General features: G+C 47.8%; 1 protein-coding gene across 4 annotated transcripts in view; it reads left to right on the top strand.

Annotated features, from left to right (window-relative positions):
- The window catches only part of prkcab (protein kinase C, alpha, b), a 450,914-nt gene that overhangs the window by 366,581 nt on the left and 69,546 nt on the right, over positions 1 to 14,787 (top strand). For 2 of the 4 annotated variants that reach the window (XM_078225789.1, XM_078225786.1), the window contains exons 7-9: positions 2,964 to 3,098; positions 5,216 to 5,306; positions 9,808 to 9,837. In XM_078225789.1, coding sequence (XP_078081915.1) covers positions 2,964 to 3,098; positions 5,216 to 5,306; positions 9,808 to 9,837 — 256 coding nt within the window. The remainder of the gene's footprint in view (positions 1 to 2,963; positions 3,099 to 5,215; positions 5,307 to 9,807; positions 9,838 to 14,787) is intronic. The other 2 variants (XM_078225790.1, XM_078225787.1) reach the window with 1 other exon arrangement.

Genomic DNA, 14,787 nt, shown 5'->3' with positions numbered 1-14,787 from the left:
GTGCCTGGAACGCGTTGCCAGATGAGGTGGTGGAAGCAGATACGTTAGCAACGTTCAAGGTGTATCTTGGTAGGCACGTGAATGGGAGGTGAACAGAGGGATAGAAACCCTGTATCAAGTGCAGGCTTGGTGGGCCGAATGGCCTGTTTCTGTGCTGTATTGTTCTTTGTTCTTTGATCCAAAGCCAAAATAAAAGAAATATTTGGGTTCCAGTTGGGCTTCATAACATATTTTCTGGTTTCTGATCTGGTCTCTAATGCCTTGTAGACTTACTGTGTGTGTGACAGTGATCCCTTGTACAGATGCTGTGAAGACACAAACTCAATTTACACGAATAATGGTTGGAATGCGAGTACTTACAGCTAATCAAAGCTAAGCGAATTTACAGCTAAGCGAATACTTACAGCTTTGATTAGTTGTAAGTATTCGCATTCCAACCATTATTCATGTAAATTGAGTTTGTGTCTTTATATGCCCTGTTTGTGAACAGAATTCCCACTCACCTGAAGAAGGGGCTTGGAGCTCCGAAAGCTTGTGTGGCTTTTGCTACCAAATAAACCTGTTGGACTTTAACCTGGTGTTGTTAAACTTCTTTCAGTGCTTAAACCAGGATTGGGATAAATTTTCCGAGGAAGTTGTGAGACTCGACACTCTCTATCCGGGTCACTGAGGATGTACTACATCCTCGGAGGTGCCTTCCCTCCAGTAAGATATTAAACTGAGGCTCCGGAAGCCTGTTCTGATGGATATTAATGTTCTCTGACCATTGGGCTGGAGGTGAGAGGGCGGACTGCACGGTATCCAACGCAGTGTTCCTCCCTCAACCAGAATAGCAAAAAAAGCACATTAACTGCTCATTTGTGGGATTGCTTTATGAGATCTTGGTGGTTGCCATGGGTATAACCATAACCGATATAACCACAGCCCTGGCAGGTCAGAGTCATGTGTTTTATGAAGTGATCTGCACTCAAGAAAGGACCAAGAACTGGAAGTTGTCATCCTGCTGCACCATTCTTTCCCCATGTTTCTGTATAAGATATCGATGTTATATATAACAAGCCTTCATTAATCGAGGGATTGAGTTTAGGAGTCGGGAGATAATGCTGCAGCTTTATAGGACCCTGGTTAGACCCCACTTGGAGTACTGCGCGCAGTTCTGGTCACCTCATTACAGGAAAGATGTTGAAGCCATTGAAAGGGTGCAGAGGAGATTTACAAGGATGTTGCCTGGATTGGGGGGCATGCCTTATGAGGATAGGTTGAGGGAGCTTGGTCTCTTCTCCCTGGAGAGACGAAGGATGAGAGGTGACCTGATAGAGGTTTACAAGATGTTGAGAGGTCTGGATAGGGTAGACTCTCAGAGGCTATTTCCAAGGGCTGAAATGGTTGCTACGAGAGGACACAGGTTTAAGGTGCTGGGGGGTAGGTACAGAGGAGATGTCAGGGGTAAGTTTTTCACTCAGAGGGTGGTGGGTGAGTGGAATCGGCTGACGTCGGTGGTGGTGGAGGCAAACTCGTTGGGGTCTTTTAAGAGACTTCTGGATGAGTACATGGGATTTAATGGGATTGAGGGCTATAGATAGGCCTAGAGGTAGGGAGGGATATGATCGGCGCAACTTGTGGGCCGAAGGGCCTGTTTGTGCTGTGGCTTTCTATGTTCTATGTTCTATATGTAATATGTGTGTGTGTGCTATATATATATAAATACAAGTCTGTTCATTGAAGCGTTCATTGTTCACCATGTTCATTGGGCGGCACGGTAGCACAGTGGTTAGCACTGCTGCTTCACAGCTCCAGGGTCCCGGGTTCGATTCCCGGCTCGGGTCACTGTCTGTGTGGAGTTTGCACATTCTCCTTGTGTTTGCGTGGGTTTCCTCCGGGTGCTCCGGTTTCCTCCCATAGTCCAAAGATGTGTAGGTTAGGTTGATTGGCCAGGTTAAAAATTGCCCCTTAGAGTCCTGGGATGCATAGGTTAGAGGGATTAGCGGGTAAATATGTGGGGTAGGGCCTGTGTGGGATTGTGGTCGGTGCAGACTCGATGGGCCGAATGGCCTCCTTCTGCACTGTAGGGTTTCTATGATTCTATTTCTAGGAGATATTTATAATTTAGTATATTCCTTCAAGTGGCTCCAAAGGAATCATTGAACCATACAGCACAGAAGAGGCCCTTCAGCCCATCGAATCTGCACCGACACATTGGAAACACCTGAACTCCCACCTAATCCCATCTGCCAGCACTTGGCCCATAGCCCTGAATGTTATGATGTGCCAAGGACTCAACCAGATACTTTTTAAAGGATGTGAGGCAACTCGCCTCTACCACCCTCCCAGGGCTAATGTCCTTTAGGGAAGGAAATCTTCCGTCCTTACCTAGTCCGGCCTACATGTCAGAGCCACAGCAATGTGTTGGACTCTCAACCGCCCTCTGAAATGGCCTGACAAGCCACTCCATTGTCACCACCACCTTCTCAAGGGCAACAAGGGATGGGCAATAAATGCTGGCCAGCCAGTGACGCCCATGTCCCATGAATGAATTTTTTAAAAAGGCAGCTTATTCCAGACCGTCACCTCTGGGTAAAAAGCTTTTCCTCACATCCCCCCTAAACCTCCTGTCCCTCACCTTGAAACGATGTCCCCTCGTGACTGACCCGTCAACCAAGGGGAACCTTAGCTGGGAAAAGATCTGGGTTGTGAAAGCTCCGTTCCCTTGATGCTCAGATGCTGTTCGATCCTCACATTAATCTCCGGAATGCCAGTCATTTCCCCCTCAGCTCCAGCTCGATGTACGGGCCCCCAGTCCGAGTCACAACAATGGAAAATCCCTGAGGTGTGGGAGGGTGAGGGATGGGGAATTGTACATTATTTAACAGTGGAGCCAGTCCATGTTGATCTTAATGACTCAGTTTGAATCCGTTTCTTGGCGGTTGATGTCAATTGTAACCGTTCTCTATCTCTCTTCCCAGTAAACTGAAAAGTAGTGACAAGGATCGCCGACTCTCAGTGGAAATCTGGGATTGGGATCGGACCACAAGGAATGACTTTATGGGTGCCTTGTCCTTTGGTGTGTCGGAACTGATGAAGATACCTGTGATTGGCTGGTATGTCCCACCCCCCCAGACCATTCTCAATAAAACCCTGGAGATTGAAGATAAAGGGGTGATGTCAGCGAGTTGTTTAACATTGTAAATGGATTCCGGATTGGAGAGGAGGGGAGGCGGTGGTCTAGTGGTATCATTGCTGAACTAGTAATCCAGAAACCCAGGGTAATACTCTGAGGATCTGGGTTCAAATCCCACCAGAGCAGATGGTGAAATTTGAATTCAATAAAAAATATTTGGAATTAAAAGTCTAATGATGAACCATTGTCAATTGTCGTAAAAAAAAACCCATCCGCTTAAGGAAATCTGCCATCCTTACCTGGTCTGGCCTACATGTGACTCCAGAGCCACAGCAATGTGGTTGACTCTTAAATGCCCTCAGGGATGGGCAATGAATGCTGACCCAGCCACGCCCACGTCCCATGAACGAATTAATAAAAGATAAAAAGAAATTGTTTCCTTTGATGGAAAAAAATCTAGAACAAAGAGGCACAAAGTTAACAATTGAAGCCTGTAAATTTGAGAGTCGAATAGGGAAGAACATTCTGAGACAATCAGTGACAGAAACTGCAAACCTCTTCCTCAAGGACTGGGGTCCATTGGCATTTTCAAAACTGAGAATGGTAGATATTTCCCAGCTATTGAGGGAGATAGAAGGGGTTCAGGGGGAATGGGATTTGGGGGAATGAGATTCAGGGGAATGAGGTTCAGGGGGAATGAGATTTGGGGGAAACGGGGTTCAGGGGAATGGGGTTTGGGGGAACGGGGTTCTGGGGGAACGGGATTCAGGAGGAACGGGGTTCTGGGGGAGCAGAGTTCCGGGGAACGGGGTTCTGGGGGGAACGGAGTTCTGGGGGGAACAGGGTTCAGGGGAATGGGGTTCGGGGGGACAGGGTTCCAGGAGTGGGGTTCCAGGAGTGGGATTCAGGGGGAACGGGGTTCCGGGGGAGCGGGGATCCGGGGAACGGGGTTCTGGGGAACAGGGTTCTGGGATAACGGGGTTTGGGGTTCCGGGGGAGCAGGGTTCCGGGGAAACAGGGTTCCGGGGGAGCGAAGTTCAGTTACAGATCAGCCGTGATCTGATTGAGGGTGGAATCGGGTTAAGGGGCTGAATTGTCATCACCTTGTGGTGTTTGCTCGTTCCTCGCTGGGATTTAAACATCTCCCAGCCACAAGGAGCTTTAACCCGCGATGGGGGATTCTCACAGTAACTTCATTGCAGTGTTAATGTCATGTGACTAATGTAATTGTGTAATTAATGTGATTGTGACTGATAAATAAATAGAGTTGGTGGTGAGGACGCGGGAGGACGCGGGAGGACGCGGGAGGACGCAGGAGGACGCGGGAGGACGCGGGGTCCCTGAACTATTCCCAGGCGTGGTTTGATTTAACACTAATCTACATTCCGTTGGTGAAGGAGTGCGAGTGTGAGGGAGCCGGGCTGTATCAGTGTCCAGTTCAGGCAGAGCTAGGATTGCATTGGCGATACATGCAGGGAATGTGGGGAATGAAGGTGACTTTATAAATCGGGGCTGCAGTGTGGAGAGAAATATCTTGGTGCTGAAATTGAATGTTGTCTTTCTTGTGATGTTTAATGAGTGAACTCAAACACGGCACAGAGGCCAGTCCTGACCGCTCGTTATTCTCTTCACATCGTAGAATCCCTACTGCGCAGAAGGAGGCCATTCGGCCCATCAAGTCTGCACCGACCACAATCCCATCCAGGCCCTATTCCCTCATATTTATCCTGCTAATCCCCCTGACACTAAGGGGCAATTTAGCATGGCCAATCAACCTAACCCGCACATCTTTGGACTGTGGGAGGAAACCGGAGCACCCGGAGGAAACCCACGCAGACACGAGGAGAATGTGCAAACTCCACACAGACAGTGACCCAAGCCGGGAATCGAACCCGGGTCCCTGGCGCTGTGAGGCAGCAGTGCTAACCACTGTGCCACCATGCCGGTTCGGCGTCTCTCTCTGCTGTGTTCCTGTTGAGCCGGAAGGGCCTGAGTTTCTCCCTTACCATTAAACCTTCGACGCAGCCGCAATATCCACCGATCCTCCCTCGTGTTTGGGCCGCAGAATTAATCCCCTCTCCTCTGTCACCCCCACAGGTTCAAACTCCTGAGCCAGGAGGAAGGGGAGTATTATAATGTCCCCATCATTGAGGATGACGAAGATTCTGAACTTCGCAAGAAATTTGAGGTGAGCGCTGCCCAGAGTGTGGATTCCTTTCCCGTCGATGAATGTCTGGTTTTTCTCCTCAGGTGGAGTGCGTTCCCATTGCGTTTTGGGTCGGCTTTCTGGGCTGTGGTTTAGGAAATGGTTTTTCAGAGTTTCGCAGAGAATGTGTTGCTTATCTTTGACATAGCTGGATGCCAGATTCTTCACATTCATCCAGAGAGGTAATAAATAGGAATACATTAATCTGTGCACAAACTGATAAATACATCACAGAAACATAGAAAACAGGAGCAGGAGGAGGCCATTCAGCCCTTCAAGCCTGCTCCGCCATTCATCACGATCATGGCTGATCATCCAATTCAGTAGCCTGATCCCGCCTTCCCCCCCATATCCTTTGGTCCCCTTCGCCCCAAGCGCTATATCTAACTCCTTGAAAACGTGCAATGTTTTGGCCTCAACTTTCCGCGATAGCGAATCCCACAGGCTTCCCACTCTTTAGGTGAAGAAATGCCTCCTTATCTCTGTCCTAAATAATCTACCCCATATCCTCAGACTGTGATCCCTGGTTTTGGACACCCCCACCATCGGGAATATCCTTCCTGAATCTACCCCGTCAAGTCCTGTTAGAACTTTATAGGTTTCTATGAGATTTCCCCCTCATTTTTCTGAACTCCAGCAAATACAATCCCAACTAACTCAATCTCTCCTCACACATCGGTCCCGTTATCCCAGGAATCAGTTTGGTAAACCTTGACTGCACTTCCTCGATAGCAAGAACACCCTCAGATAAGGAGGCTAAAACTGCACACAATATTCCAGGTGTGGCCTCACCAGAGCCCTGTATAACTGCAGCAAGTCATCCCTGCTCCTGTAGGCAAATCCTCTTGCTATGAAGGCCAATATACCATTGGCCTTTCTTACTGCCTGCTGCACCTGCATGCTTAGCTTCAGTCACTGGTGTATGAGGACATCTAGGTCTCGTTGCACGTTTTCCTCTCCAAATTCTCGCCATTCAGATAATCTGCCTTCCCGTTTTTGCTACCAAAGTGGATAACCTCACATTTATTCAAATTATACTGCATTGGTCCACTCTCTCAACTTGTCCAAATCACAATGAAGCATCTCTGCATCCTCCCCAACAGTTCACCCTCCCACCCAGCTTTGTATCATCTGCAAATTTTGAGATATTATATTTAGTTCCCTCATCTAAATCATTAATATATATAGTAAGTAGCTGTGGTCTTAGCACTGATCCCTGCGGTACCCCACTAGTCACTGCCTGCCATTTGGAAAAAGACCATTTATTCCTACTCTTTGTTTCCTGTCTGCCAACCAGTTTTCGATCCATCTCAATACAATACCCAAAATCTCACGTTAATCTCCTTTGTGGGGCTTTGTCGAAAGCCTTCTGGAAGTCCAAGACTCTAGGATTTTCCCCACTACCGATGTCAGGCTAACTGGTCTATAATTCCCTGTTTTCTATCAACCTCCCTTTTTAAATAGTGGGGTTGCATTAATTACCCTTCAATCTGTAGGAACTGTTTCAGAGTCTATCGAATCTTGGAAGATGACCACCACTGCATCCACCATTGTATCCATATTTCTAAGGCCAGTTCCTTAGGTACTCTGGGATGTAGATTATCAGACCGTGAGGATTTATCGGCCTTCAATCCCATCAGTTTCCACAACATCATTTCCCTAATAATATTGATTTCCTTCAGTTCCTCCCCCTCACTAAACCCGGTGTTCCCCAACATTTCTGGTATCTTATCTGTGTCCCTCTTTATGAAGACAGAACCAAAGTGTGTATTTAGTTGGTCAGCCATTTCTTTGTTCCCCATTTATAAATCCCCCTGTTTCTGGCATTTGTCTTCATTTTTTGTTTCTCCTCACATACCTATAGAAACCTTACAATCAGCTTTTATGTTCCCTGCAAGCTTACTGTCATACTCTATTTTCCCCTTCTTAATCAATCCCGTGGTCCTCCTTTGGTGAATTCTAAACTGTTCCCAATCCCAGTTTTTTTTCTGGCCGATTTGTCTGCCTCTTCCCTGGATCTAATACTCTCTCTAATTTCCCTTGTAAGCCATGATTTGGCCACCTTTCCCGTTTTGCCTTTGCGCCAGGCAGGAATAAACAATTGTTGCAGTTCACCCATGCACTCTTTGAATTTTGCCATTGCCTTTCCACTGTCATCCCTTCAAGTAACATTTCCCAATCCATCAAAATCAACTTGTGCCTCATATTATCATAGTCTCTTTCCTTAAGATTCAAGACCCTGGTCTCAGAATTAACTACATCACTCTCCATCTTGATGAAAAATTCTATCATGTTATGATCACTCATCCCCAAGGATCTCACACAACCAGTCGCACTGTCTGTGTGGAGTTTGTTCGTTCTCCCCGTGTCTGTGTGGGTTTCCTCCGGGTGCTCCAGTTACCTCCCACACTCCAAAGGTGTGCAGGTTAGATGGATTGGTCGTGCTAAATTGCCCCTTAGTGCCTCAAAATGTGTAGGGTAGGGGGATTAGTGGGGTAAATATGTAGGGTTGCAGGGATAGGGCCTGGATGGGATGCTCTGTCAGAGAGTCGGTGCAGACTCAATGGGCTGAATGGCCTCCCTCTGCACTGTAGGAATTCTATGGATTCTGTGAACTAGATTGCCAATATTCCTCTCTCATTAGACAATACGCAGTCTAGAATGGCCTGTTCTCTAGTTGGTTCCTCAACACATTGGTCCAGAAAACCATCCCGTATACACTCCAGGAATTCCTCCTTTATGGTATTGTGACGAATTTGATTTGCCCAGTCTATATGCAGATTAAAGTCCCCTATAATTACCAATGTTCCTTTTCTGCGTCCGTCTCTAATTTCCTGTTTAATGCCATTCCCAACATCGACACTACAGTTCGGGGGTTTATGTACAACTTCCACTAACATATTTTGCCCCTTAGTGTTTCTCAGCTCTACCCATACTGATTCCACATCGTCAGAGCTAATATCTATCCTCACTGTTGCATTAATTTCCTCTTTAACCAGTAATGCAACCTCACCACCTTTTCCTTTTTGTCTGTCCTTCCTAAATACTGAATACTCCTGGATGTTCAATTCCCATCCCAGGTCCCCCTGCAGCCATGTCTCTGTAATCCCAACTATATCATACCCGTTTACATCTATTTGTGCGATTAAATCATCCACTTTATTGCGAATGCTCCATGCGTTAAGGCACAGAGCTTTACGGCTTGTCTTTTTAACATTACTGGAGCCGTTCCCACTATCATTAACTGTGGCTCTGTTTGATTCTGGCCCTTGATTTCTCTGCTTCTCACTTTTCTTATTCCCCTTTCTGAATTTTGTTCTTGCCCTTGATTCCCCCTCCTCTGATTCCTTGCATAGGGTTCCCATGCCCCTGTCATATTAGTTTAAACCTTCCCCAAACACACTGGCAAATACTTCCCCTGGGACATCAGTCCCGATCCTGCCCAGGGTGTAACCTGTCCAATTTGTATAAATCCCACCTCCCCGAGAACCGCTCCCAATGCCCTAGGAATCTGAAACCCTCCCGACACCATCTCTTCGGCCACATGTTCATCCGATTTCTCCCGCTATTTCCACTCTGACTAGCCCAAAGCCCGAGCAGGAGAGGTGTGCGGTGGGGTGAGGGAGGGAGAATGAACGATAACAGTCCCATTTCACAAGTGCAGAAGGGGCCTCTCTGTTCAAGGTCGTGCAGTGTTTGTTCTGGGTTAGATCATTTCCGTTGGCACGGTGGCACAGTGGTGAGCACTGCTGCCTTCCAGCACCAGGGACCCGGGTTCAATTCCAGCCTCGGGTCACTGTCTGTGTGGAGTTTGCACGTTCTCCCCGTGTCTGTGTGGGTTTCCTCCGGGTGCTCCGGTTTCCTCTCGCACTCCAAAGATGTCTGGATTTGGTTGATTGGCCGTGTTAAATTGACCCTTAGTGTCAGGGGGATTAGCAGGGTAAATGTGTGAGGTTACGGGGATAGGGCCTGGGTGGGATTGTGGTCGGTGCAGACTCGATGGGCCGAATGGCCTCCTTCTGCGCTGTAGGGATTCTATGATGTGAAGAATTCTGGCAAATACTTCCCCTGGGACTCAGCAGCAGGTTTGAACTTGTCATATCAAAGGTTTGCATTTCCATTGGTGAGTGCCAGCCTATGGCAGCAGAGTGTACCATGAGGGTGATGAACCTGGGTAAAGCTTCGCCACATCCCCAGAGGCCGCTGAGTGAATGTGGGGGAGAGCGATGTCATCATCCTGTTATGTAATTCCTTTCTGTTAAATCTTGCTTTGTCTCTTGGCAGCGCTGCTGCCTCTATCCACTACCTGTGATCCGTATCTGTGGTTTCCAGTTAGCCTGAGATGTTTTCACCCTGTCTTGTCTCACTTATTCCAGTCAGTTGCTGTAATTGTTGCTTTTTTTCTCTCTCTCTCTCTCTTTCCCTCTCCGTCTTTCTCGTCTCGATTAATCTTGCAGTTCTCTCCCTTTCCTGTCTCTTCCAGGGCCATCCTATTAATAACCATCTCTTTAAGGTAGTCCTCTGGTTATTTTCTTACCGTCTTTATATCGCTGCCGCGTAATGTTCTTGCGAGTAGATGGCAGCCCCAAACAGGAGAGCGTTACAAGACAGTAAAACATCGAACAGTTAATGAACCGTGAGCCCAAAGGTTGGCCATTCAGCCCAGTGATGTGTCACTGCCTTAAAACGCACTCCGGTGTGAGTTAATGTTTCCTCCGCTCCGATTAAGTTTGCTTTTGGACGCTGTGCCACGGTTAATCACCCAGCATGTGTTGTTTGAGTTCTGCTGTGTGCCGCATGACTTCAGAAACAATGCTTTTGTTTCCGTGGGAGGAAAGGAAAATGGAAAGGTTGCAGGCGGCGGGAGAGAGGGGTGCTGGGAAATCTCCCGTGCTAAAACGGTCACCGAGGAAACCGGAACGGGGGCCGGGGAAAGCTCGCCGGAACATTCCGGATTAGTCCCTGCTCCAGCAGAGCGGAGAGAGAGATTGAGATGGGCAACAAGGCCGTAAAAGCAGCATAAGATGAGAGGTTCTGCATGAAGGACCGGGGTTTGATCAGGGCGGGAAGTGGGGAGAGGTCGTGCAGAGTGAATTGAGATGAGTAGTTATTGTCCTCCAATATGCCGGGGTGGGATTTTCCGGTCCCGCTCGCTCCAAGGCCAGAAAATCCCACCCGAGGTCAACGGGCCTTTGCATGGTGCTGTCCTGCCCGCTACGATCCCAGGGGCGGGCGGGACGGGAAAATTCTGCCCAGTATCTTTCCTGTATTGTTCGAGCAGTTCAACACTGACAATTGCTCACGACTGGTGCTGCATCTGGATTCCCTCCGGTTAATAAGGAGTCGGGGATTTTCCAATGAACCAAGATTAAGCTCGACATAGAATTACCCAGAATTCATATCACAGTCATAGGCCATTCTGCCCCACTGATCCACGCCGGTGTTAATGCTCCATACAATCCTCTCTGTCTAACTCTGTCTCTCCCACTTGAACTATCTTCCCCTTGAATATATTTATTGTGTTTACCTCGACCCGTGTGTAGGGTAACGAGTTCCACATTCTAAACCACTCGCTGGGTAAAAGGTTTCTCCCAAATTTCCTGTTGAATTTATTGGCCACCGTCTTTAAGGCCTCAAGTTTAATGGAAAGGTGTCTGCTGACCCTGTCTTTAATCTTATTAAAGATCTCGATTCCTCTCGACCTTCACCTTCCAGAAGTAAAGAGTCCTAGACTGCTCGATCCATTCTGATAGTAATAACCCGCAAAGCCCCACACCACAAACTACACAACAGTTTGTATTATTTTGATTTGATTTGATTTGATTTATTATTGCTACATGTATTAGTATACAGTGAAAAGTATTGTTACTTGCGCACTATACGAAGCATACTGTTTATAGAGAAGGAAAGGAGAGAGTGCAGAATGTAGTGTTACCATCATAGCTAGGGTGTAGAGAAAGATCAACTTAATGCAAGCCAAGTCCATTCAAAAGTCTGACAGCAGCAGAGAAGAAGCTGTTCTTGAGTCGGTTGGTACGTGACCTCAGACTTTTTCCCGAAGGAAGAAGGTGGAAGAGAGGACGTCCTGGATGCGTGGGGTCCTTAATTATGCTGGCTGCTTTTCCGAGGCAGCGGGAAGTGTAGACAGAGTCAATGGGTGGGAGGCTGGTTTGCGTGATGGACTGGGCTACATTCACGACCCTTTGTAGTTTTTTTTTATCACAGTTGCTTTAAGAGTGGACGCAACTAGGTTTAGTGAATAGCAGAGCAATAATGGGTGTTGCAGAGAAGGCGGTGTTTGACTGGCTAAAAATTTGGAAGAAATTGCAGAGCGTACAAACATGGGGAGAGTGGTGGACGCGGTGTGATTACTTCATCAGCGGCTTAATGACAGACCATGTTGGAGCTTGTTGAAGAAAAGTGGCAGTAAAAGGAACACAGCTTCAAGACGACTCGGGGGCAGAATGCGGTGAAAAGCTCTTTGTTATTATGGGTTGCGGGGGCACTGTGAATAGATTACACTGCTCTGGCTTCTGCACATTGTTCAGCATTAATTGGGAAAAACAAGAAACGACATTGCATATTTACCGCGTCCACTCACATCCTCAGCACCCAAGGAGCAACGCAGCCCGTAAATTGCTTTTGACATGTCATTAGTTCCGTTCAGTGGACAATCATGGCAGCCAATTACATCGCGGCCCAGCTCCGCAAAGAGCAGAGCAGCCAGTTAAAGAGCTTTCCAGTTGAGGGATGAGTGTTGACAAGTACAGCAGCGCTCGCCCGCTCTCAGAATGCAGCGACTGGAACCCTCCTCACAACAGGCAAACACGGTTCACGTAAGCATCTTCCCCAAATGCCACATGTGTGTCAACGTGACAGCAGCAACTTCCATTTACATAAACCCTTTTAACCTTCGAAAATGTCCCAGAGCGGTTCGCAGGAGTGATTATGAAACAGAATCTGACAACCAGCCAGATTTGGGAGGTCTTTGAACAGGAGAGTTCTGCATGAGAAAGCAGAGTAAACAAGATAGGTTTTCCAGAGGAGAAAAAGAGGGGGGGGGGGAGAAGGTTCAGGGAGGGGATTCCAGACCTGATGGTCTGGGGAAGCGACGGCCTAGTGGCATTATCACTGGACTATTAATCCAGAAACTCAGCTGGGGTCCCGGGTTCGAATCCTGCCACGGCAAATGGTGGAATTTGAATTCAATATTTTAAAAAATCTGGAATTAAGAATCTACTGATGACCATAAAACCAGTGTCAATCGTCAGGAAAAACCCATCCAGTTCACTAATATCGCTTTAGGGAAGGAAATCTGCCGTCCTTACCCGGTCTGGCCTACATGTGATTCCAGAGCCACAGCATGTGGTTGACTTTCAACTGCCCTCGGGCAACTAGGGATGGGCAATAAATACTGGCCCAGCCAGCGACACACATGTCCCATGAATGAATAAAAATTTTTTTTAAAAGGCAGTTGAATCCACGGCTGCTCATGGCTGAACATAGAAACTAGAAGCAGGAGTAGGCCATTCGGCCCTTCGAGCCTGCTCCACCTTTCATTCTGATCATGGCTGATCATTGAATTCAATATCCTGATCCTCCTTTCCCCCATATCGCTTCATCCCTTTAGCCCCTAGAGCTATATCTAATTTCTTCTTGAAATCAAGCAACGTTTTGCCTTCAACTACTTTCAGTGGGAGTGAATTCCACACATTCACCACTCTCTGGGTGAAGAAATTTCTCCTGACCTCAGTTCTAAAAGGTTTATCCCTTATCCTCAAACTATGACCCCCTTGTTCTGGACTCCCCCAACCTTGGGAACAATTAACATTGGGAGGCTGGAGATGCGAAGATTGGACGAGCACATTCGTAAACACTGTGCTAAAGGGCCAAGGGAAAGTGGGGCTTAAATCTTGAACCTTCAGATAAAGAGGCAAGAATAATGCTGCCTGAACCAGACTGGGGGCGGTAGGAGTTCCTTGTTCCTCCTCCAGGCCAGGGTTAAGTTTTGAATTCTGTTTATTGAGCGGATCAGCTATTGTTCTGCAGTGATCACCTCTCCTGCACAGGTGGAGGCTATTTTTATTCAGTAAGCAGAAATTCGCAGCCATTGCTGGCCAGTAAAACGGACGGCAGTTCCTTGTGAGCCCGACCTGTTCTGTACCAGCCGGGCGGACCTCTGACGCCAATGACTCAGATAATCGGAGAATGGTTCCAGCACAACAGGAGCCGTCAGCCAATCCTGTTCCTCCATCCTCTCCTTTTAGCTCACAAACTGCTTCTCTTCAGGTCTTCATCCAATTTCCTTTGGAAAGTCTCGATAGGCAGGGACGGCACGGTGGCACAGTGGTTAGCACTGCTGCCTCACACCACCAGGGACCCGGGTTCGATTCCCGGCTTGGGTCACTGTCTGTGTTGAGTTTGCACGTTCTCCCCGTGTCTGCGTGGGTTTCCTCCGGGTGCTCCGGTTTCCCCTCTCAGTCTGAAAGATGTGCGGGTTAGGTTGATCGGTCATACGAAATTGCCCATTAGTGTCAGGGGGACTAGCTAGGGTAAATGCATGGAGTTATGGGTGGGATTGTGGTCGGTGAAGACTCGATGGGCCGAATAGCCTCCTTCTGCACTGTAGGGATTCTTTGAACTCTAATATTTTCCAGACCCTAACCACACACTGCATCATACGATTTCTCCCCATGATGCTGTTGCTAATTACCTTCCATCAGTTTCCTCTGGTTCGTGAATCTTCGGCTAACGATAACAGTTTCTTTCGACAAATTCTGTCCAAACCCTTCATGATGATGAGCTCCTTTGTTACGTTGCCCCTCACACGCCGAGGGAGGCCAGTCTCAGCTTCTCCATGTAACTGAAGTCTCTGATCTCTGCAGCAGTCCTTGTCATCTTGCACCCTCTGTAAGCTCGTGCGCTGCCTACGATTCGACTCTACGGCTAAGGCTGAGCCAAGGGAGGTGATGGCCTAGTGGTATAATCGCCAGACTATTAATCCAGAAACTCAGCTAATGATCTGGGGACCCAGGTTCAAATCCTGCCATGGATTTGAATTCAATAAATAATACCTGGAATTAAGAGTCTACTGATGACCATGAAACCATTGTCAATTGTCGGAAAAACCCATCTGGTTTACTGAGCGGCACAGCGGTTAGCACTGCTGCCTCACAGCGCCAGGGACCCGGGTTCGATTCCCAGCTTGGGTCACTGTCTGTGTTGAGTTTGCACATTCTCCCCGTGTCTGCGTGGGTTTCCTCCGGGTGCTCCGGTTTCCTCCCACAGTTCGAAAGACGTGCTGGTTAGGGTACATTGACCCGAACAGGCGCCTGAATGTGGCGACTAGGGGAATTTCACAGTAACTTCATTGCAATAATGTAAGTCTTACTTGTGACAATAAATAAACTTTTAATTTTAACCTTAATGTCCTTCAGGGAAGGAAATCTGCTGTCCTTACTTG

The sequence above is a fragment of the Mustelus asterias genome, chromosome 12 (assembly GCF_964213995.1).
Source record: "Mustelus asterias chromosome 12, sMusAst1.hap1.1, whole genome shotgun sequence".
NCBI classification, from domain to species: domain Eukaryota; kingdom Metazoa; phylum Chordata; class Chondrichthyes; order Carcharhiniformes; family Triakidae; genus Mustelus; species Mustelus asterias.
The sequence above is the reverse complement of the archived record's forward strand: the minus strand, read 5'-3'. Positions and strand labels throughout refer to the sequence as shown.